Source organism: Saimiri boliviensis, chromosome 2 (genome assembly GCF_048565385.1).
Source record: "Saimiri boliviensis isolate mSaiBol1 chromosome 2, mSaiBol1.pri, whole genome shotgun sequence".
Lineage (NCBI taxonomy): Eukaryota > Metazoa > Chordata > Mammalia > Primates > Cebidae > Saimiri > Saimiri boliviensis.
Window position 1 is genome coordinate 132,852,245 of NC_133450.1, and position 23,773 is coordinate 132,876,017.

A 23,773-nucleotide genomic window follows, 5' to 3' on the forward strand; every position below is an offset into this window, starting at 1 on the left:
ATGGTGATATGGACAATAAAGTCCAGGCCGAGGTGGCCTCACATAGAGAAGAAGAACTTATTATGAGATGGAGTATAGGTCACCTTTGCTACTCTTTAACAAAAAGACCAGTGGCATTTTACCTCCTGCCTTAGTGATCTGTGACATGTCGAACTAGAGAGAGATGATTTAAGGTTCCTGTCAGAAGAAATTTCTAAGCACCAAAGCATTCAAGATTTGACCTGGCTGTTTCTGCAAATTAAGTCGTGTGCATTCACAACGTGGTGGTAAGAAATTGGAACTCACATTTAAAAGGAAAGCAGAGCATAAAAGTTTGATAAAAAATTGCAGCCTGGCCACATAGTAGACAAGAAAAACTCATTTTCTGGGTAGAAATCCAAGCTCACTGCAGAAATTTGCATAAGTAATGAGGAGCCCAATGGGAAAAAAATGTCTCCAGGGCATTTCAGACATCTTTGTGGCAGCCCTTCCCGTCGCAGATCCTGAAGCCCAGAAGAGAAAAATGGTTTCATGGTCCAGGCCCAGAACGCCACTGTTCTGTGCAGCCTCGGGACATGGCACCTTGCGTCCTTGACTCTCCTGTTCCAGCCATGGCCAAAAGCGGTCAAGGTAAAACTATGGCCAGTGCTTCCGAGGCTGGAAGCCCTAAGCTTTGGTTGCCTCCACGTGGTGTTGAGCTTGCTGGTGCACATAAGGCAAGAGTTGAAGTTTAGGAATCTCTTCCTAGATATCAGATGATGTATGAAAGTGCCTGGATATTCAGGCAGAAGTCTGATGCAGGGGCTGAGCCCTAATGAAGTGACTCTACTGGGCCAGCATAGAAGGACCACGTGGTGTTGGATCTATCACAGAGTTCCCACTTGGGCACTGGCTGGTGGATCTGTGTGAAGAGGGCCACAATCCTTCAGATCCCGTAATGGTAGCTCCACCAATGGCTTGCACGGTGTGCCTGGAAAAGCCATAGGAATGCAATGCCAGCCTATGAAAGCAGCCATGGGGACTGTACCCTGCAGAGCCACAAGGGTAGAGTCTCCCAGGCCTTGGGAGACCACCTCTTGTGTCAGTGTGTCCTGGATGTGAGACATGGAGCCTTACAATTTAATGACTGCCCTGCTGGGGTCTGGACTTGCATGGGGTCCATATCCCTTTTGTTATGGCCAATACCTCCCATTTGGATATTACATGTTTTTCACTTTACATGTTTATAGGCAGAAGAAACTTACCTTGTCTCAGAGGAGACTTTAGATTGCAGATTTTTGTGTGAATGCTGAAATGAGTTAAGAATGGGTGACTGCTGAGAAGAGATAATGATACTTTATCATGTGAGAAGGACACGAGATTTGTGATGGCCAGCGGGGGAATGATATGGTTTGACTCTGTATTTCCACCCAAATCTCATGTCAAATTTTAATCCCCAAGTGTTGTAGAAAAGGTCTGATGGGGACTGACTGGATCATGGAGGTAATCCTCTCTTTTGATGTTCTTGGGATATAGTTCTTTGAAGAACTCATGGTTTAAAAGTGTGGTATACCTTCTCTCGCTCGTTGTCTCTGTTTCTCCTGCCACCATGTGAAGAAGGTCCTTGCTTCCCTTCACTTTCCCCAATTATTCTAAGTTTCCTGATGCCTCCCAGTAATGCTTCCTGTTAAGGCTGCAGAACTGTGAGTCAACTAACCCATTTTTATTCATAAATTTCCCAGTCTCAGGTAGTTCTTTATAGTAGTTTGAGAACGGACTGATACAAAGGTTGAAGAAGTTCTGGAGATGAAATGCACGCTAATGTGAAGATGCTAATGAATATTATATTACAAATTTATCTTTTGCCAGAAGAGTAGATCTTAGGTGTTCCTATCACACACACACAATAAATTAAAGGCATAAAATGATAACTCTGAGATGATAAGCATACCAATTACCTTGATCATGATGAGTATTTTCCCCAATACATCAATACATCAAATACTGTACATTAAATACATGAAATGTTATTACTCAGCTATACCTCCATAAAGCTACAAAGGTGATGCATACTTATATTTCTACACATTTGATCAATAAAACTGTGAGAATATAAGCAGAAGAATTTGTACAAAGATATTTATAACAGATTTGTTTAAGATATTTATAATGGAAACATTTAATTCCATCAACAGAAAAATACACATACATATTGTCAATTTTTAACTTAATGAGCTGATTTATTTACTTAGCACACTGTCATGTATTAATATAATGGACTGATTCAGATATACAATACCTATATGTGTATGAGTACATACATATGTACGGATATGATGACAAGAACTTGATAGACGCAATTATGTGAATGAAGCTCACAAACAGCAAAACGAGTCCCTTACAAAAAAATGATCTATGATATTTGATTCCATTTTTATGAAGTTTGAAACAAGAAAAATGGACATAGAGTGACAGAAATCAGAAAATTTATTTGCATTTCTCTGATGATTAGTGATGCTAAACATTTTTAAAAGATATTTACTGTCCACTTGTGTGTTTTCTTTTGAGAAGTGTCTGTTTGTGTCACTTGCCCATGTATTACTCCATTTTCAAACTGCTCATAAAGACATACCTGAAACTGAGAAGAAAAAGAGTTTTAATTGGACTCACAATTCCACATGGCTGGGGAGGCCTCAGAATCATGATGGGAGGTGCAAGGCACTCCTTACCCGACAGTGGCAAGAGAAAATGAGGAAGCAAAAGCAGGAACCATTGATAAATCCACGAGATCTTGCGAGACTTACTCACTATCACAAGAATGGCACAAGAATGGGAAAGCCAGGCCCCAGTGATTCAATCGCCACCCTCTGGGTTCCTCCTACAACACTTGGGAATTCTGGGAGATAAAATTCAAGTTTCAATTTCGGTGGGGACACAGATAAATTAGCCAATTTTTAATGAGGTTATTTGTTTTTTGCTTCTTAATTTGCTAAATTTCCAGTAGATTCTGGATGTGATGTTAGGACTTTGGTGGATGCGATGTTTGTGAATATCTTCTCACGGTCTGTAGGTTGTCTGATTGCTCTGCTGATAGTTTTGTTTCCTTGTTTGTTTGTTTTGCTCAGCAGAAACTCCTTAGTTAATTAGGTCCCACTTGTCCCTCTTGGTTTTTGTTGCAATTGCTTTTGGATACTAAGCCAAAAATTCTTTGTCAAAACTAGTGTTGAGAAGAGTATTTCTAGGTTGTCTGCAAGGATTTTTACAGTTTGAAGTCTAACGTTTAAATCGTTCACCAATTTTGAGGTAATTTTATACGTGTTGAAAGTAGACGTCCAGCTTAAATCTTCATCATACAGCTAGCCCGTTGTGCCAGCAGTATTTATTGAACAGGGAGTCAGTCCTTCCCTCATTGCTTGTTTCTGTCAGCCTTATCAAAGACGAGATGATGGCAGGTGTGCAGCTTCACCCTGCTCAGAATAGTTATCACTAAAAAGTCAGAAAACAACGGATGCTGGTGGGGCTGTGGAGAAAAGAGAACATTTATACACTGTTGATAGGAATAGAAATTAGTCCTGCCACGTTGGAAAGCAGACTGGAGATTTCTCAAAGAGCTTAAGACAGAGATATCATATTACACAGCGATTTCACTACTGAGTATACACTAAAAAGTAAGTAAATAATTCCTTATTTGTGCATACATTTGCCAGAAACCCTCAAACTATCCATTGAAAATCTATGCATTTTATCTTACCTCCTAAAAATAGAAAATAGACGATTGTATAGTAATATTTTATACTGAAATTAAAATATTGACAAAATGTATATGAAAATTCAAATACAAAATGTAAATGTGATTACTACAATAATTATTAAAATACATTCAGCTATACTAGAATAGTCTCCGAAATAAGAGAGATAAAGGTGGCATACTAAAATGAAAAATTAATAAACACAAATTTCACAGATAATTTAAACATGGCTAAAAATATGTGCAATATTTTATATTATTAGTTATACAAACTTAGTAAACTCTTTGTATAATATTTTAACCTGTTTTATCAGGATAATTTACTAATATTTTGTGTAAAATCATAATTGGGGACAGACCACATGAAAATAACGATATTTACAAGCACATGTATTAATTATTAATGTATTCTCAATGTTGGCCCAGCTATTACACCTGAAATTTGTAATTATATCATGGATTTTTTTGGAAAAATTAATTTTAAAGGATGACTTAGGGGAATAATCTCCAATATGGAGATATTAGTATCTCATCTATAAAGAAATGGAAAATACAAACTACATGTAAAATCCTGATAAGCAACTGTGTCTCATGGAAAGGAGTTTATCTTATTTGATTGTAATACATTTACTGTTAAAACGATTGCCTTCATGGTGATCATTTGGCAAATTAAAGCAAAGCGTGGTGAATTGAAGTGTGATGTTGCCTGTTTGGTACAACAGTGGGCTGAGGATAATGAAGAGCCCTGTGATCCCGAGGAGATGGCCTGATTCGAGCAGAGGTGGTTCCAGGTCCTGTGGACTCACCCGGATGCCTGCTTCTGCCCGGCCCGCAGCCACTCCCAGAAGCCTCCAGGAGACAGGGGTGCGGCTGGGCCCTCGAGAGGATCCAATGACACGTGGAAGTGAAGAAAAAGATAATGATGTGAAATAAATTTTAAAAATTAAAATAAAAAATTTTTATTTTAAATTCACAAATTATGACTGTTTATATTCACAAGGTAAGAAGCAATATTCTGATTTGTGAATACAATACGGAATAACTAAGATAATAAGAAATAATTAAGATAATTATCATTCGTCACCTCAAATTCTTATCATTTAGTGTGAAAACAACATTTAAAATGGACTCTTACCTCTTTTGAAATGATCAATATACTACTTTTAAATGAACAAACAGAAGTCAATTCATGTAAATAATGAAAAACAATTGAAATCTATTGTGAATTACTCTAATGATTTATATTTTGTTCATCATTAAGTTTGATTTTTCAGGAGATATTTTCAGAATTATTTTATCGTAATGTTTAATATGAATGCCTACAACATGTGTGCATAGATAGGTGTATTTATATTTACTTCTTTCTTTATTTCTTTCTTCCTTATTTTTCTTTTCGGATGGAGTCTCACTCTGTCACCCAGGCTTGACTGCAGTGTCATGACAAGGCTCACGGCAACCTCCACCTCCCTGGTTCAAGGAATTCTCCCACCTCAGTTTCCTGAGTAGCTGGAGTTATAAGCGTGAGCCACCACGCGTGGCCTATACATCTGTTTATGCGTATAAATTTCAGTCCCTATAGCTATGTGGTTGTTGATGTCAACAAATGTTAATAAAACCCTGGAAGAATCAGTGCAAATAATTATGAATGTTTTTTCCTTGAAAGTATATGTTTAAAAAATATTTGTATATACATAGTTTTAATAATTAGTAACATTTAAATGCTAACGTTAACAAACTTATAAAAAATATAAGTAATAAAATATCACAGCCTAAAGTGCTCCAGAATTCTGAAAATACAAAGCTGACTTTTCCAGCTGAAGAGAAAAGAAACCTCCCCCTGCACCTGCTCCTGGGGCCTGTCCCGTCCTCGGTGGGTCCCGGGCGCTCCCTGGCGGCCCCGCGCGCCCCTGCAGGAGGTTTGTGTCTGGGCCCACACTGACTTCCCCTCACTGTGTCTCTCGCACAGTAATACACGGCCGTGTCCTCGGCTCTCAGGCTGCTCATCTGCAGATACAGCGAGTTCTTGGCGTTGTCTCTGGAGATGGTGAATCGGCCTTTCACGGAGTCTGCGTAGTATGTCTTACTACCACTAGGACCACTAATGAATGAGACCCACTCCAGCCCCTTCCCTGGAGCCTGGCGGACCCAGTTCATTTCATAGTCACTGAAGGTGAATCCAGAGGCCGCACAGGAGAGTCTCAGGGACCCCCCAGGCTGAACCAAGCCTCCCCCAGACTCCAGCAGCTGCACCTCACACTGGACACCTGCAAACACAGAGACACCCTGGTCAGAAACTGCCACACACATCCACTGTTTCTCTCACTCATGTCCACACACAGTCAGTCTCTCTAGATTTCCATGAATCACCTTCTAAAATTGCAACAAGGAAAACCCAGCTCAGCCCCCACTCCATGCTGAGTCCTCTGTGTTCAGTGCTGATCAGCAGGTGGAAATGCCTTGGAACCCCCGGGCTAAGGCTCCTCTCTCAGAGCTGCAGGGTCAGGGCTGGGCTGGTTTTCATCAGAACGGGGGGGCCCTATTTGCATGTCTCCTACTATATAACAAGCTCTAGGGCGGGACGCTTGAGGAGGAGGCTGTGCCCAGAGAACATGACAGTGTCGTGCAGGAGTATGCTGAAATTGATGGTATTTGGAACATATACTGACTCATTATGAAATTGTGCTGTGATAAATGCTTTGCCCTGATCACCCTATCTAATGTTTAAATATTTCTGTAAATTACGGTTGGTAGGATTCAATATTTTCTTCATTTACACGTGTGAAAGCGAACCCACACATGGAGGGGCTCTGTATGCATGTAGGAGCTCATGTCTGGGATGAGTGGACCCCGGTATCTGGCCCTGTGCTCCTCATCACTGGCTCTGCCTGCTACCTAAACCAACTCCAGGACAAAGCTGGATGTTTCTAGGGTGGTTTTCAGAACCCAGTTTCTGTAATACGAGCGTGTGTGATGTTGCTGCCCTCCAGCACTCACCTGAAAATATGAGGAGAACTAGGGTCCAGGCACATTAATTTTCAAGTAGCTCAGACATTTAACATATTTTTTGTATCTTTCTATTATTTCTTCCTTGTCTAAGTTTCCATTTGTTTTCCTGTAATACATTGTATGAGGCTTAATTGAAAGATAATACATTTTACATATTTAAAATGTACAATGAATAAACATGATGTAACTGCCAGCATTATCAAGAAAGTAGACAAGTGAATTCTTCTCCACATTTCCTCTTGTTCTGCTATATTCCTGCTCCTTTCCCCTTCCCTTCCTCCACCATTTCCCCAGGCAACTGCTAACCTTTATTATATTACTTTAGACATATTTTTATTTACCAAAATGTATAAATACGAAAGAACATACTATATATTCTTATTTGTTTGGCATTTATTTAGTATAAATGACGGGTAATATTCCAGGAAACAATTTACCATAATTTGTTTTTCTACTAAGCAGCTTAACAATATGAACATTCTTTTATTACTCTGGCACATAATAAAAGAAAAATCTGCAAGTCACCTTTGACATGTACACAGATGAGGAATATATTTTACTTTTTTTTGTTTTTACAACAATATCTACAATAATAGATAAACACAGAAAAGAGGATTTTCCTAATTCAAAAAATACTTTAAATACTGCAAGTTTTAAGATAAACATCAAGTCTGAAATCTACAGAGAGGCAAGTTCCTGTGGAGAGTAACAAAGCCAGGGTGTGAGCTGACTTGGAGCAGAGTCCGGAATATAAAATGTAGCTATTACAAGATAAAAACACACATATATATTGGATTACTCAAAGTCAAGTGTAGGAAACATGTTGTAGTGTGAATTTCTCAGGGACAACATACTGAAGAGCTTTTCTATGCTCTTGAATCCTTTTTCCCCAAAATCAGGACCATCAAAAACATATTTCTGTCCCAATGTGTCTGTCTGGGAGAGAAAAGGATCCCACACTCTGAAATGCATTTAGACCCACCTCCTTTATCCCCACTGCAGAACTACGAAATTACTCAGCAGGGGCAAGTCACCAAAGCCAGTGTCTTAGGGGCACTGGGGAAACCCCTTAGGAACTGAGATGGGAAAAGAGACACTTCCATTGAGATGTGTCTTCACTCTCTTTCTTATTTAACCGGAGCCTTAATGGGAAGGTCAGTCAGCAAATCTGGAAGGTGATAACACAAAAAGACAACACTGGAGCTGTGGGAGGGAGCAACTGGGGAAAACAAGAGGACTCCACCCAGGGAAAAAGGAACAAGAACGCACAGACCAACATCTCACCTGGAGAAACACTGGAAGCTCACACCCAGACCAGGCATCACGGTGCCTTCGTGGAAATGTGGACTCTTGAAGGTCAGAACATCTTTTATGATTCTACCACTTTCCACCAATTTCACAATTGTCAGTTAAATATAACATTTCAACCCACCTGAAGGAGCTGAGAGCAACTCTCTGGACGGGACAAGGTGAAGAGGCAAAGCCAAGCAGGAAAGAAAAGCAAGGTGTCACGGGAGGATCTGAAGTCTCCGGTGGACCTGAAAGAAGAGACTTCAACTCTGATGTCAACTGCAAAAGTGAATGTCGAATGTAGCTCTGAGAAGATTCACAGACACTTCCACAATGAAGGCCTGGCAAAGATAGAGTGTGGTGAAATACAGGCAGAAAATGCGTAAAATGAAATAATAAGCCAACATTAACTGTCCAAGCCAACAGGTCTGGTTATCAACAACAATTATTCCATAGGTTAGTGAGAAATGTCATTCTCAATAAACAAATAATTGGAAGGAGATTCATAAATGATACAAATATTAGAAGTATCTAATTAAATAAGGTATGTAAAGCAACTATAATTCACATGTAAAAATCTCTTACAGAAACTGTGGACATGATGCAGGACTAGGCAGGAAACTGAGGGATAAAAATACTAAGAAGGAATCAAATAGAAATGCACAAGAAATCAAAAACAATGCAGTATAAACCGTGAGGAAGCTTTGGGCACACCCCTCAGTAGAGCTGGGTCAGCTTTTAAATGCAACCATGCACTTAAAATGTCACTAGAAATTTCACAAAGTAAATGGCAAAGGAAAAGAGGGTGAAGAAAGTAAACATTAATAGCAAAAGGTATAGTATATGTACTTTTTAAATCAGAAAAGAAGAAATTGTAGATACAAAGACAGTACTTAAAAAAAAATGATGGCTAAGAATGTTCCCAGTTTTGTGAAATACACAGGACTACAGATCCTAGAATCACAACGAACCCAAAGCAGAGTAAACACACACAGACACAGACACGCACACTACACATCCACCATGGACAGAGCAGTGTGCAAGAAAAAACTCACACATCACACACCACACACACATTTCCTCAACGATATTCTTTTTACTTAGCTGTTTTAAAATTATTTGCATTGATAGTATTAAGTAGAAGCCTAAAATGAAAAAATATTATTGTACACATAAGTCTGTCTATTCTTAACATGATCAAACACATGCTTTAATTCAAATGAATGCAACTACATTGTTAGAAAATTCATGATTTCAAAGAAAAATGTTATTACTCCTGTCTGTGTGTTGAATCATTTGTAATATATACCAATAAAATTCTTTTTAATTGAATAATTTTTTAGCGTTGGCACATAATAACTGTTTATATTTATGGGGTACAGTGTGACATTTCTATACATGTGTGCCACGTGGTGTGACCAAATTAGAACAATAAGCAAATTCGCCAGGTTAGACACTAACATTTCTTTGTGTAGGTAGCATACAAAATTCTCTCTCTGGCTACTTGTAGGCATAAAATTACTATATGTTGTTAACTGGAGTCGTCCTGCTGTGTGGCAGGACACTAGAGCACATCCCTCATGTCTACCTGTAACTGTGCATTTGTCAACAAACCTCTTCTTATCTCTCAGTCTCTTCCCATTCCCGGTGCAGGAGCTGAGCTTTGTTGGAACCTGGACAGGTGGGCTGAGGTGCTGTGGGACACTGGAGGGAGAGAGCTGGACCCAAAATCCAGAGCCAGGTGAGCTTTTACTCACCATGTGGTTTCTGAGTTTATGGTTTGAACAGATGCAGAAGAGTTTGTCCAGGTCTTCTCAGGAGTAAAAAATTTGGAGGGAGAATGATAGAATGTATTAGTCAAATAAATGAAAATATCATACTTATGCATATGTTCTTGTGAGTGGGGGTAGCTCAGCAGTGTGTGTTCATCCCCATAAAAGAGAAAATTATGTCTGCTGTGAAAGAATACATAACTTTTAACGTACGCATTTAACAACGACAACTGAGCCTGGATACCAGATTACGTTATAATGCTAGTGGGAAGACTCAATAGAAGAAAAAGTGTCATAGCAACAAAACATGAAGCATCAAACATGTAAATGAAATGGCTTTGAATGTTACTAGTAATGAACATGCCAAGAAAACTCAATTACCATAATCAGAAAAATAATGCATGATCAACCATGGGATTCAATTTGAGAAGAGATATAATTTTCATTGAATGGCTCACCCCACACTCATAAAATGGCTCAGACAAGCTAAGAACAGAGCATGACCTTATAGCAAGTAGAGGCCAAACATTTGGGGAGCGGGAGAGTCTGTGTTGGAATTGTGAGAAGCAGAAACCTGAACTCTGCAGAGAAGCAGCAGTGAGCATGGATCTCGCTGAGTTCACTTCAGGTTAGTGGTGAATACAGTAAAGGTGGGTTTCTCTGCCCTCATCCAGTTTTTGCTCTCAATACACTCTTGGAAGCTCAGTTGTGAATACTGGGAATCTTCCCAAAACTCAATCACAGCAAGCAAATTTTCACTGAAGAAAGAGGTAACAATTCAGGCGTAATTGTATTTAGGTAATAAAAATTAGTTATTGAAACCTCAATGCCAGTCTCTAGTAATTTATATTATAAAGTGCTCAGCTACATCAGTGGAATTCTCTTTTTTTATTTTTATTGCATTTTAGGTGTTGGAGTACATGTGATGAACATGCAAGATTGTTGCATAGGTACACACATGGCAGTGTGGTTTGCTGCCTTCCGTCCCCTCACCTGTATCTGTCATTTCTCCCCATGCTATCTCTTCCCACTTCCCCACCCCCCGCCCCCCCCATTTCCCCCCAACAGACCCCAGTGTGTAGTGCTCCCCTCCCTGTGTCCATGTGCTCTCATTGTTCAACACCCGCCTATGAGTGAGAATATACGGTGTTTGATTTTCTGCTCTTGTGTCAGTTTGCTGAGCATGATGGTTTCCAGGTTCATCCATGTCCCTACAAAGGACGTGAACTCATCGTTTTTGATGGCTGCGTAATATTCCATGGTGTATAGGTACCACATTTTCCCTATCCAGTCTATCATCGTTGGGCATTTGGGTTGGTTCCAGGTCTTTGCTATTGTAAACAGTGCTGCAATGAACATTCGTGTGCACGTGTCCTTGTAGTAGAATGATTTATAATCCTTTGGATATATACCCAGTAATGGGATTGCTGGGTCAAATGGGATTTCTATTTTTAGGTCCTTGAGGAATCGCCACACTGTCTTCCACAATGGTTGAATTAATTTACATTCCCACCAACAGTGTAAAAGTGTTCCTGTTTCTCCACATCCTCTCCAGCATCTGTTGTCTCCAGATTTTTTAATGATCGCCATTCTAACTGGTGTGAGATGGTATCTCAATGTGGTTTTGATTTGCATTTCTCTGATGACCAGTGATGATGAGCATTTTTTCATATGTTTGTTGGCCTTCTGTATATCTTCTTTTGTAAAGTATCTGTTCCTATCCTTTGCCCATTTTTGAATGGGCTTGTTTGTTTTTTTCTTGTAGATCTGCTTTAGTTCATTGTTAATTCTGGATAGCAGCCCCTTGTCAGATGGGTAGGCTGCAAATTTTTTTTCCCATTCTGTTGGTTGCCGACTCACTCTACTGACTGTTTCTTTTGCCATGCAGAAGCTGTGGAGTTTGATTAGGTCCCATTTGTCTATTTTGGCTTTTGTTGCCATTGCTTTTGGCGTTTTGGTCATAAAGTCCTTGCCTACACCTATGTCCTGAATGGTTTTGCCTAGATTTTCTTCTAAGGTTTTTATGGTGTTAGGTCTGATGTTTAAGTCTTTAATCCATCTGGAGTTAATTTTGGTGTAAGGTGTCAAGAAGGGGTCCTGTTTCTGCTTTCTGCACATGGCTAGCCAGTTCTCCCAACACCATTTATTAAACAGGGAGTCCTTTCCCCATTGCTTGTTTTTGTCAGGTTTGTCGAAGATCAGATGGTTGTGGGTATGTTGTATTTCCTCTGAGGCCTCTGTTCTGTTCCATTGGTCTATATCTCTGTTTTGGTACCAGTACCATGCTGTTTTGATTACTGTAGCCTTGTAGTATAGTTTGAAGTCCGGTAGTGTGATGCCTCCTGCTTTGTTCTTTTTGCTTAGAATTGACTTGGCTATGTGGGCTCTCTTTTGGTTCCATATGAAGTTTAAGGTGTTTTTTTTCCAGTTATGTGAAGAAGGTCATTGGTAGCTTGATGGGAATAGCGTTGAATCTGTAAATTACTTTGGGCAGTATGGCCATTTTCACGATGTTGATTCTTCCTAACCATGAACATGGAATGTTTCTCCATCTGTTTGTATCCTCTCTTATTTCATTGAGCAATGGCTTGTAGTTCTCCTTGAAGAGGTCCTTTACGTTCCTTGTTAGTTGTATTCCTAGGTACTTTATTCTCTTTGTAGCAATTGTGAATGGCAGTTCGTTCTTGATTTGGCTCTCTTGAAGTCTATTACTGGTGTATAGGAATGCTTGTGATTTTTGCACGTTGATTTTGTATCCTGAGACTTTGCTGAAGTTGTTTATCAATTTCAGGAGATTTTGGGCTGAGATGATGGGGTCTTCCAGATATACAATCATGTCATCTGCAAATAGAGACAATTTGATTTCCTCCTTTCCAATTTGGATACCCTCTATTTCTTTTTCTTGCCTGATTGCTCTGGCTAGAACTTCCAGTACTATATTGAATCGGAGTGGTGAGAGAGGGCATTCTTGTCTAGTGCCAGATTTCAAAGGGAATGCTTCCAGTTTTTGCCCATTCAGTATGATATTGGCTGTTGGTATGTCATAAATAGCTTTTATTGTTTTCAGATACGTTCCATCAATACCTAGTTTATTGAGGGTTTTTAGCATAAAGGGTTGTTGAATTTTGTCAAAAGCCTTCTCTGCATCAATTGAGATAATCATGCGGTTTTTGTCTTTGGTTCTGTTTATGTGGTGAATTACGTTTATGGACTTGCGTATGTTGAACCAGCCTTGCATCCCTGGGATGAATCCTACTTGATCATGGTGGATGAGCTTTTTGATATGCTGTTGCAATAGGTTTGCCAGCATTTTATTGAAGATTTTTGCATCTATGTTCATCATGGATATTGGCCTGAAATTTTCTTTTCTTGTTGAGTCTCTGCCAGGTTTTGGTATCAGGATGATGTTTGTCTCGTAAAATGATTTGGGAAGGATTCCCTCTTTTTGGATTGTCTGGAATAGTTTCAGAAGGAATGGTATCAGCTCCTCTTTGTATGTCTGGTAGAATTCAGCTGTGAACCCATCTGGACCTGGGCTTTTTTTGGGTGGTAGGCTCTTTATTGCTGCCTCGACTTCAGACCATGTTATTGGTCTATTCAGGGTTTTGGCTTCTTCCAGGTTTAGGCTTGGGAGGTTGCAGGTGTCCAGGAATTTATCCATTTCTTCCAGGTTTACTAGTTTATGTGCATAGAATTGTTTGTAATAATCTCTGATGATGGTTTGGATTTCTGTGGAATCTGTGGTGATATCCCCTTTATCGTTTTTTACTGCATCAACTTGGTTATTCTCTCTTTTCTTTTTTATTAATCTGGCTAGTGGTCTGTCTATTTTGTTGATCTTTTGAAAAAACCAGCTCCTGGATTTATTGATTTTTTGAAGAGTTTTTTGTGTCTCTATTTCATTCAGTTCTGCTCTGATCTTAGTTATTTCCTGTCTTCTGCTAGGTTTTGAGTTTTTTTGATCTTGCTCCTCTAGCTGTTTCAATTTTGATGATAGGGTGTCCATTTTAGATCTCTCCTTTCTTCTCATGTGGGCACTCATTGCTATATATTTTCCTCTAGAGCCTGCTTTAAATGTGTCCCAGAGATTCTGGCATGTTGTGTCTTCGTTCTCATTGGTTTCGAAGAACATCTTTATTTCTGCCTTCATTTAATTGTTTATCCAGTCAACATTCAAGAGCAAGTTGTTCAGTTTCCATGAAGCTGTGCGGTTCTGAGTTAGTTTCTGCATTCTGAGTTCTAACTCGATTGCACTGTGGTCTGAGAGACTGTTTGTTATGATTTCTGTTCTTTTGCATTTGCTGAGGAGTGATTTATTGCCAATTATGTGGTCAATTTTAGAGTAGGTGTGATGTGGTGCTGAGAAGAATGTATATTCTGTGGATTTGGGGTGGAGAGTTCTGTAAATGTCTATTAGGTTTGCTTGTTCCAGGTCTGTATTCAGGTCCTGGATATCCTTGTTGATTTTCTGTCTGGTTGATCTGTCTAATATTGACAATGGGGTGTTAAAGTCTCCCACTATTATTGTGTGGGAGTCTAAGTCTCTTCGTAAGTCATTAAGAACTTGCCTTATGTATCTGGGTGCTCCTGTATTGGGTGCATATATATTTAGGATCGTTAGCTCTTCTTGTTGCAGTGATCCTTTTACCATTATGTAATGTCCTTCTTTGTCTCTTTTGATCTTTGTTGCTTTAAAGTCTATTTTATCAGAGATGAGAATTGCAACTCCTGCCTTTCTTTGCTCTCCATTTTCTTGGTAGATCTTCCTTCATCCCTTTATTTTGAGCCTCTGTGTATCCTTGCATGTAATCTGGGTTTCCTGGATACAGCACACTGATGGGTTTTGGCTTTTTATCCAATTTGCCAGTCTGTGTCTTTTGATTGGGGCATTTAGTCCATTGACATTTAGGGATAGTATTGTTATGTGTGAATTTGATACTGTCATTTTGATGCTACCTGGCTGTTTTGTTGGTTAGTTGATGCAGATTCTTGATTGTATTGATGCCCTTTTATCATTTGGTGTGTTTTTGGAGTGGCTGGTACTGGTTGTTCCTTTATATGTGTAGAGCCTCTTTCAGGAGTTCTTGTAGAGCAGGTTTGGTGGTGATGAAATCTCTGAGTGCTTGCTTGTTCACAAAGGATTTTATTTTTCCTTCACTTATGAAGCTTAGTTTGGCTGGATAGGAGACTGTGGGTTGAAAGTTCTTTTCTTTAAGGATGTTGAATATTGGCCCCCAATCTCTTCTGGCTTGTAGGGTGTCTGCTGAGAGATCTGCTGTGAGTCTAATGGGCTTCCCTTTGTGGGTAACCCGACCTTTCTCTCTGGCTGCCCTTAGCATTTTCTCTTTCATTTCAACCCTGGTGAATCTGACAATTATGTGCCTTGGGGTTGCTCTTCTTGAGGAATATCTCTGTGGTGTTCTCTGTATTTCCTGGATTTGAATATTGGTCTGCCTTGCTAGGTTGGGGAAGTTTTCCTGGATAATATCCTGAAGAGTATTTTCCAGCTTGGATTCATTCTCTTCATCACATTCAGGTACACCTATCAGACGTAGATTAGGTCTTTTCACATAGTCCCACATTTCTTGAAGATTTTTTTCATTCCTTTTTGTGCTTTTTTCTCTGTTCTTGCCTTCTCTTTTTATTTCATTGAGTTGATCTTTGACCTCTGATATCCTTTCTTCTGCTTGGTCAATTCGGCTGTTGAAGCTTGTGCATGCTTCACGAAGTTCTCGTGTTGCGTTTTTCAGCTCCATCAATTCACTTATACTCCTCTCTATGCTGTCCATTCTCGTCAGCAGTTCGTCCAATCTTCTTTCAAGGTTCCTATTTTCTTTGCGATGGGTTAGAACATGTTCTTTTAGCTCACTGTAGTTTCTTACTACCCACCTTCTGAAGTCTGATTCTGTCATTTCATCACCCTCCTTCTCCATCTGGTCTGTTTCCCTTGCTGGTGAGGAGTTGTGATCCCTTTTAGGAGGAGAGGTGTTCTGGTTTCGGGAGTTTTCATCCTTTTTGTGCTGGTTTCTTCCCATTTTTGTGGGTTTATCCACCTGTTGTCTGTCTCTGTCCCAGGGAGTTGGAGCTTTATGAGATTCCATTGCACTACTGCCTTTTTTGATTTTTCTTTCAGGTCTGACCCGCCCAGCTAGCAGCACGCCTAGCCACTGCCTGCCCGCAGGGGCTTTGCTGAGCTGCGGTGGGCTCTGCCCAGCTGCCCTGAGCTCTTCCCTGTAGTCCTTTTTATATGGGTGTAGTTAGAACTGTCTGGGCAATGGTGGCCCCGCCTCTGTTATGGCGGACTCTCTCTGTTGTGTCAGGTTGCCTCGGCAACAGCGGGTTGCCTTGGCAACGGCAGCCTGCCTCCATAGTGGTGGAGAGTCTCAGTAATGGCGGAAGCCCCTCCCCCACCGAGCCAGACTGTCCCGGTTCAGCTGTGCTTGGTTTGAAGGGCTCAACCCAGAGGGTTTCCAATTACTGTTTTTGTTTTCGTTGTTGTTGGGGGTGGAGGGGTGGGACCAACCGAGCCTGATCACCTGGCTCCCTGACTCAGAGTCTTTTCTTTTAAGTTGAACGACCCCGCGTTCCGGTCGCTTGTTGAAAAGGCGCCGGGATCTCCCGTGCTGCGACTCACGGAGTCGGCTCGCACTGCGGCGCAGGCTCCTGGCGGATTTTTTGCCTAGAACTCTCCTGGCCTGGCTCGCTATTTCAGATGAATGGGGAACTCTGCCATCTCAGGGCTCTGCTCGCCAGCTAAGAGGGTTCCCAGACCAGTGGCTTTTGTAGGGATAACCGCAGCAACAGGGAGTGGTCACAGCAGCCGCGCGGGTGGAATCAGCCCCACGGGGGCCAAAACAGCCGCACCGGCTGGGACTGGGACGCTGGTGACCCCTTTGCCTGGGTATCTCCTGGTCTGTGGGCAATAAGAGTTCGTCTGGAAATGCGGCGTCCACTCACCCTCTGCACTTTCACTGGGAGCTGAAGTCCTGCGCTGTTCCTAGGTGGCCATCTTCCCAGCATCCTCCCGTTAATAAAATTCCAAGGTTTGAACCATAAACTAAAAGATAACATTTCTGAACCAAACTTACAAATGAATAAGGTGACTATGGTCAGAAAAATCAAGGCTGAGTTATTACCTGGAGTCTAATGGTGGCAAGTTGCATACTGAAGGTGTGCTGATACAGGCTTCTGAGTGCTCTAGTTGATAACCTCCCGATGACAGCTGAGCAGCAATCTTTGGCTGTGGGAAAACTAGAGTTTTCCCCACGTGGGACAGCACTCTGTCTTCATAGACATTCACTGGGTTTCTCTGCAGGCTCTGAGGTGTGCAGGCTCCTACCCCAGATTCTGCAGTCAGACAAGTCTCTGTGCCTTCCCAGGGGACACAAGGGATAGTGTGGATAAGCAACAGACATGCTCTACTCAAGGTCTCTGCACATGGAGAAAAAACAGTGAAAGTGGAAAATTCATGTTCTCGATTCATTGAACAATACCTATGAAAAGTGCAACAACGGGCCAGGAACTAATGCAGAATTATAAACGAATGCAATTAAAAGAAGTATGAAAACTACAATTGTTTAAGGGTGCACATTTGTTTATATATTTTCCAATACAATAAGGTAAAAGCAGGTCTTCTCTATTAAAATCCAAAATCAGTGTGCTGACCATGAGAATGCATCTCCCTGCCTCCTCCTACAGGCAGCAAAATGCACGTGGGTCCGGTTCCCAGCAGCTGCTTTCTGACACCTGCGGCATGGCGTGTGCTGAGGCCCATGTCCTGTGGTCCACTCTAATGAAGGGACTGACCAAAGTGACTCGTAAGCAGAGCCATTTCGGAGAGTGACGGGGATCTCTGCAAGGTAGCACTGACTTGCACGAGACTTCAATATGTTTTGCACCTTCCTTGCACAGCACAGAAGTATAGAAACCTTCCATCCAATCCTCCCTCTCTCTCTCCTTCACTCAGGGACAGGCATCCCCCATCTGCCATCAGCTTCACAGCCTCATTCCACCCTCTGTGCATTTTCTCTCAAAGGGAGAGTGTACTTCTTACAGTAATTCAGGGAAACGTCATCCCATCTTGGAGTTTTCTGCTTCAAAAACCAAGAACAACAGAAATGTTACCAGAAAGGGGCCCCAGTTTGCAGCAAATCCACAGAGTGAAATGAAAGCAAGTTTATTACAAAAGTAAAAGTATAAAAAGTGGCTCCTCCATAGGCAGAGCAGAGGCACGATCTGCCCTTTATCCATTTTTATGGTTATTTCTTGATTGCATGTTAAAGAAGGGATGGATTATTCATGAATTCCCCAGGCAACTCCTGAAGCTGAGGGTTCCTCCCCTCCCTTTTAGACCATACAGGGAAACTTCCTGATGTTACCATGGCATTTGTAAACTGTCATGGAGCAGGAGGGTGTGTCTTTCAGCATGCTAATGCATTATAATAAGCATATAATTAGCAGTGAGGGCAAACAGAGGTGACTTCTGTTGCTTTCTTGGTTTTGGTGGGCTTTGGCCAGCTTCTTTCCTGTAACCTTTATCAGCAATGTCTTTATCACTTGTGTCTAGTGCAGACCTCCTATCTCATCCTGTGAGGAAGAACACCTTAACTTACTGGGAGTGTAGCCCAGCAGGTCTCAGTCTTATTTTGTCTAGCCCCTTTGCAAAATAAAGTTGTTCTGATTCCAAGGTTTTTGGCAAAAGAAAAAAAAAAAGGTGGACACATTTATGATCATGATTATATTGCCAAATATAAAATAAAATATAATAATGGAAACAAATAATTTTATGTGTCACCTTGACTAGACCACAGTCTCTCAATCACACACTAACCAGGGTGTGGCTTTAATGGCATCATACAGGTGTTAGGGGAGCCTGCCATTATTTTTTCCTGAGTCAGAGTGTTCTAGATAATCCAGGTGGGGATGAATCAATCAGAACCTAACAGAAGACAATGGGATGCCATGGTGGATGGCAGATGCAGATCTTCCCAGGAATCCCAGCCTGTCTTTCCCAATGGCCAGCTGTATTCACCTTAGGCTAGCCGCACCTTACAATTACTGTTACCCAGAGCTCACAGCACAATGGAGTGTCCAATTTTAGCTTTCCTCAAAGTCGGATGTGAGAGTCCAAACTCTGTGACAGTGCGAGAAGCACAAGGTCAGTTCTGCATCAACATCCCACTGGAGAAAACTAGTACTCTTCCCTTCATGACTGATGTCCACTTCATTTTTCAAATGCCTCCAAGCTCAGAAGACAGCAGGGATGTCCTGGCAATGGGGAGTGAGACAGTCCCTCCGCCTACCCAGGTCCTGCAGACCTTAGCCCTGGGGTTTTGTCTGAAGACAACTAATTCTCTGTTTTTAGGGAAGAGAAGAAGAAAGGAAACTGTGAGAATCAGGTCTGCAGAGAAGGAAATGGATTAGCAGAAAGAGGGTCAACTGGATCAGTGTAAGTCAGATGTGCACAGTTTTACAAGACGAGGGGAAACAGCCGTGATACCATTAGGTTTAAAGGACCCTGACCCTGGGTGAGCCTGCCTCTTGGCTCCTGATAAAACTCAAAGCCTGTTATAATAGAGATTCCCATGGAGGTCTCTGTCCCGATTCTAACTGGAAAACACTCCCCTTGTTTCCATAGGATTCCTCAGGACTCTCATCCCCCCGACCACAGAAGGATTATCTGTCCCCAAAGTGACACTGCGGCTCCTGTCGAGGCGAAGTTGTGTCCTGTTAAAGAAACAAAGAAAGAAAAAAGGACAAAAAGTTTTGCATTAAAAGACATCAACTGTTAATACAGAATTGTGACTCTGGGAGGTTCCCTGGGGAGATGTGACAAGGAGGCAGCCCCAGACCACTGCAGGAAGCCAGCCCTCAGCTGCACCTACACCTGCCCCGAGACAGCCCCGTGCGCAGCGTACGGGCGCCCCCTGGCGGTCTCGGGGACCCCTGCAGGAGGTTTGTGTCCGGGCGCACACGGGCCTCCCCTCACTGTGTATCTCGCACAGTAATACACGGCCGTGTCCTAGGCTCTCAGGCTGCTCATCTGCAGATACAGCGAGTTCTTGGCGTTGTCTCTGGAGATGGTGAATTGGCCCTTCACGGAGTCCGCGTAGTATATGTTACTACTACTGCTACTAATGGATGAGACCCACTCCAGCCCCTTCCCTGGAGCCTGGCGGACCCAATTCATGCCATAGCTGCTGAAGGTGAATCCAGAGGCCGTACAGGAGAGTCTCAGGGACCCCCCAGGCTTTGCCAAGCCTCCCCCAGACTCCACCAGCTGCACCTCACACTGGACACCTGTAAAGAAAGAGACAGCGCCCTGATCAGAAACGGCCACACAGACCCACTGTTCTCCTAGATCATATCCCCTCACACTCAGTGTCTCTAGTTCTCCCTGAATTACCTTTCAAAACAGTAACAAGGAAAACCCAGCTCAGCACAGACTCCATGATTGGTGGTCTGTGTTCAGTGCTGATCACCAAGTGGAAACTCCTGGGAATCCCAGGGCCGGGGCTCCTCTCCCAGAGCTGCATTGTCAGGGCTGGGCTTGTTTTTATCAGCAGAGGTAGGGCCGTATTTGCATGTGTCCTCCTATATAGCAAGCTGTGGGGTGAGATGCCTGAGGAGAGGACGGAGCCCAGATAAGGTCACTGTGCCTTGCAGGTGACAATGATGGTACTTGGAAATTATACTGTCTTCTTATAAAATTATTCTGTGATAAACACTTTGAACTGAGCGCCCTATTTTAGTTTTGCATATTCATGTATATTACGTTTTCTGGGAGTCAGTGTTTCTCCATGTACAGATGTGGAAGCACACCACACATGGGAAAGGGGCTCCGTGTGTGTCTAAGAGCTCATGCTTGGATGAATAAGCTCTTGTACCTGGGCCTGTGCTCCTCAGCACTGGCCCCAATGACTCCCTGAGCGAACTCCAGGACAGAGCGTGGTTTGAGGAACCCACTTTCTGCAGTGAAAACATGTGTCCTGCATTCCAGAATTCACTAAAACTATGATGGGAACCACGGTTCAGGCAGATACATTCTTAAGAATTTCTGAATTCAACATACCCTTTTCCTATGTTTCTATCATTCCTTCCTTGTCTAAGTTTCAATTTGTTTGCTTGTAATAAATTGTGTAAGTTTTAGTTTACAGATGGTAAACTTCCACATATTTAAAGTGAACAGTTGTAAACATGATTTAACCGTCATTGTTGTCAAAGTGGACAAGAGAATTCTCAGCATTTCCTTTTGTTCTTCTGTGTTCTTTCTCCTTTTTCCTCTTGTTTCTTCTACCATTCCCCTGGTGACTACTGATTTTTACCTTGCTGCACATTCATTTCAATTTGTCAGCATTTAAAACAATCAAATATCATAGTATACATTCTTAATTGTTTGGCTTATTAAACTTGCTATAAATAATTAGATCTTTTACCTTGTAGTTGGGTATATTGGACATTTATCTATTATAAACGTTGGGTACCAGTCTAGTAAAAATTTACCATAAATTGTTTTTCTAGTAAGCACATTAACAATTTGACTTTTTATAAATTATTTTGGGTCTTACTAAAAATCTGCTATTAAACTTGGAAATGTACATAGGAAAGGAATATTTTTCTTATTTTTTTATACTGCATCAACAATAGCAGATAAACATAGAAGATAGAATTTTGCAAATTTTCTTAATATTTCCAATAATTAAAGTTTGAAAACAAACAACAAATCTGACGTTTAGGGGAAGCAAGTGCTTGTAGAGCATAACAAAGCCAGGGTTTGAAACTACCTAAAGCAGGTCTGGAATGTGAAACATGGGCTATTCCAAGAAAAAATACAAATATAAATTGGATTGTTTGGAAACGAGTATGGTAAATGTATTGCAGTGTGGAATTTTAAGGAACCATGTACTGAAAAGCTTTCCTATCCTCTTGAATCCCTTTTCTCAAGAAACAGGACAGTCACAAAAATCTTCCTTTCCTGAACATCTGTCTGGAAGAGATCAAGAACTCCCACTTCTAAAGTGTATTCAGACCCAACTCCCTATTGTCACTACAGAACTAGGAATGTACTCTGCAGGGGCAAGCCACTGAAACCTAGGGGCCTAGGGGCGCTGGTTCAACCCCTCAGGTATTGTCATGGGAACCGAGGTCCCCACCAAAGATCTGTTGAGAAGCAGCTCCCCTCTCTTTCTTTTTTTTTTTCAGTTATATTTCCTTAAATTAACATATTGGCTAATATCCAGAACACATGTTCAGGGAGTTGAATGGAAAGGGTGGCCTCAGTACTTTCAGGCATCCCTGAAGTTTTGCTAATATTATAAGCATAAAGCCCTCGTTATATCAACACTTTTCATAATTTGTGTAATTATGAAATGAATATTCGGATTACTAAGGCTATTTAAGGCTTTCTATTCTCTGGGGGAAAACCAGCATTTTGAAGTTGCAAGACAATTATTTAAGATCTTTCCCCACCATGCTGGTATTCTAATAAACTTGGGTTGGCAGCAAAGAATACAGACTTTGAATCTTCTCATAAATCCAATACTCACATCCCAAACCTACTGTATCCATTCTGTTCTCCTGGATCCACAGCTCCTCATCCAATAAGTGAGGCGTAATAAGAACTCCATGTGTATTTGTTGACTATTGAATGAAATTATAAAACATCTACTCATGTGCTGTCTAATATACCAAAGGCAACAAATTTCCCACATTTACTCACGTCATTTACGGATGTTTAGAAGCTTCCATCCAGTCTCCTTGCCCTAATCTGTCTACAGGGACTGAAATCAATTTATGTCTCACTTTCCTGACTGTCCTATTGGACATTCATCAACATATTGATCATCCTATATATTCGGCAGATCATTATTAAAATTAATTATACAATTGCTTAAAAGCGACTTATGTCTTAGTAAACATTCATCATCATATTGGTCATCCCATATTCTACAGATAATTTTTAAAATTAATTATGTAATTGCTTAAAAGGGATTTAGGTAAGTGTACTTCTTCCTGCCTAGATTATTCAGCTAATTGAGCCCAGCTACTCTGTCTAAATTGACTCTTTTACTTACTTGATCCAGAGTTTTCCTTATAGAAGATACTAATTTATGTCGCATTTTCTGAAGAGGTACATTTTTTTCCATTACTTTTGACCACCTATAGGATGCAAGGTGGTGTAACTGTGCACACCAGGACATATACACAGTCTCTTTAAGACACAGCTTTGTTTCCAGACATAAAGACAAAACATGGTTTGGCTTTTTCTTTTTTTTAGGTAGCATTTTTTTGTAGAAGAAAAGTTTTCTTAAATTTCTCCATAACTTACAAATCTTAAAATTGTTGCACTGCGACAATGATTGGTAAAAATCGGTTAGGTCGTGAACTTGGATAACAAAAGGTATGATTTATCAGTTTATTACACAAAGCCTTTTCAGCACCGTGTGACATATTGTCATGTGACTAATTGTACATTGTTAAAGTGGAATCTTCTCTGGTTTTTTCTAGCACATCTTGATCTAGAATACAGGCATTAATAGATTCTTACCAACTATGTCATTTTGCTCTTTGGGTAATAATTTTTTCAAAATAACTTGCTTTCTTAACCTGTTATTTCTCTGATTGTTTTAAAAAGCCTTACTCTGAGCCAGGCAGAGTGGCTTATGCCTGTAATCCCATCACTTTGGGAAGCTGAGGTGTGAGGATCACAAGGTCAGAAGATTGATACCATCCTAGCTAACACAGTGAAACTCCATCTCTACTAAAAATACAAAAAAAATTTAGCTGGGCATGGTGGTACATGCCTATAGTCCCAGCTACTTGGGAGGCTGAGGCAGGAGAATCGCTTGAACCAGGAAGGCAGAGTTTGCAGTGAGCCGAGATTGCACCACTGCACTGCAGCCTGGGTGACAGAGCAAGACTCCATGTCAAAAAAAAAAAAAAAAAAAAAAAAAAAAAAAAAAAAAAAAAAAAAAAGCCTTACTGTTTCGAGATTCCAGTG

At 41.1% G+C, this 23,773-nt stretch overlaps 2 gene segments (V, D, J or C); both read right to left on the bottom strand.

The window, feature by feature from the left end:
• Positions 1-445: 445 nt before the first annotated feature.
• Positions 446-6,183, bottom strand: LOC141582267 (immunoglobulin heavy variable 3-48-like). The segment is given in 3 exon segments: positions 446-482; positions 5,550-5,970; positions 6,074-6,183. Coding segments are annotated over 3 exon segments (504 nt in total).
• Positions 6,184-19,770: 13,587 nt separating this feature from the next.
• On the bottom strand, positions 19,771-20,290 carry LOC141582511 (immunoglobulin heavy variable 3-21-like). The segment is given in 2 exon segments: positions 19,771-20,073; positions 20,180-20,290. Coding segments are annotated over 2 exon segments (324 nt in total).
• Between the last annotated feature and the right edge of the window lie 3,483 nt (positions 20,291-23,773).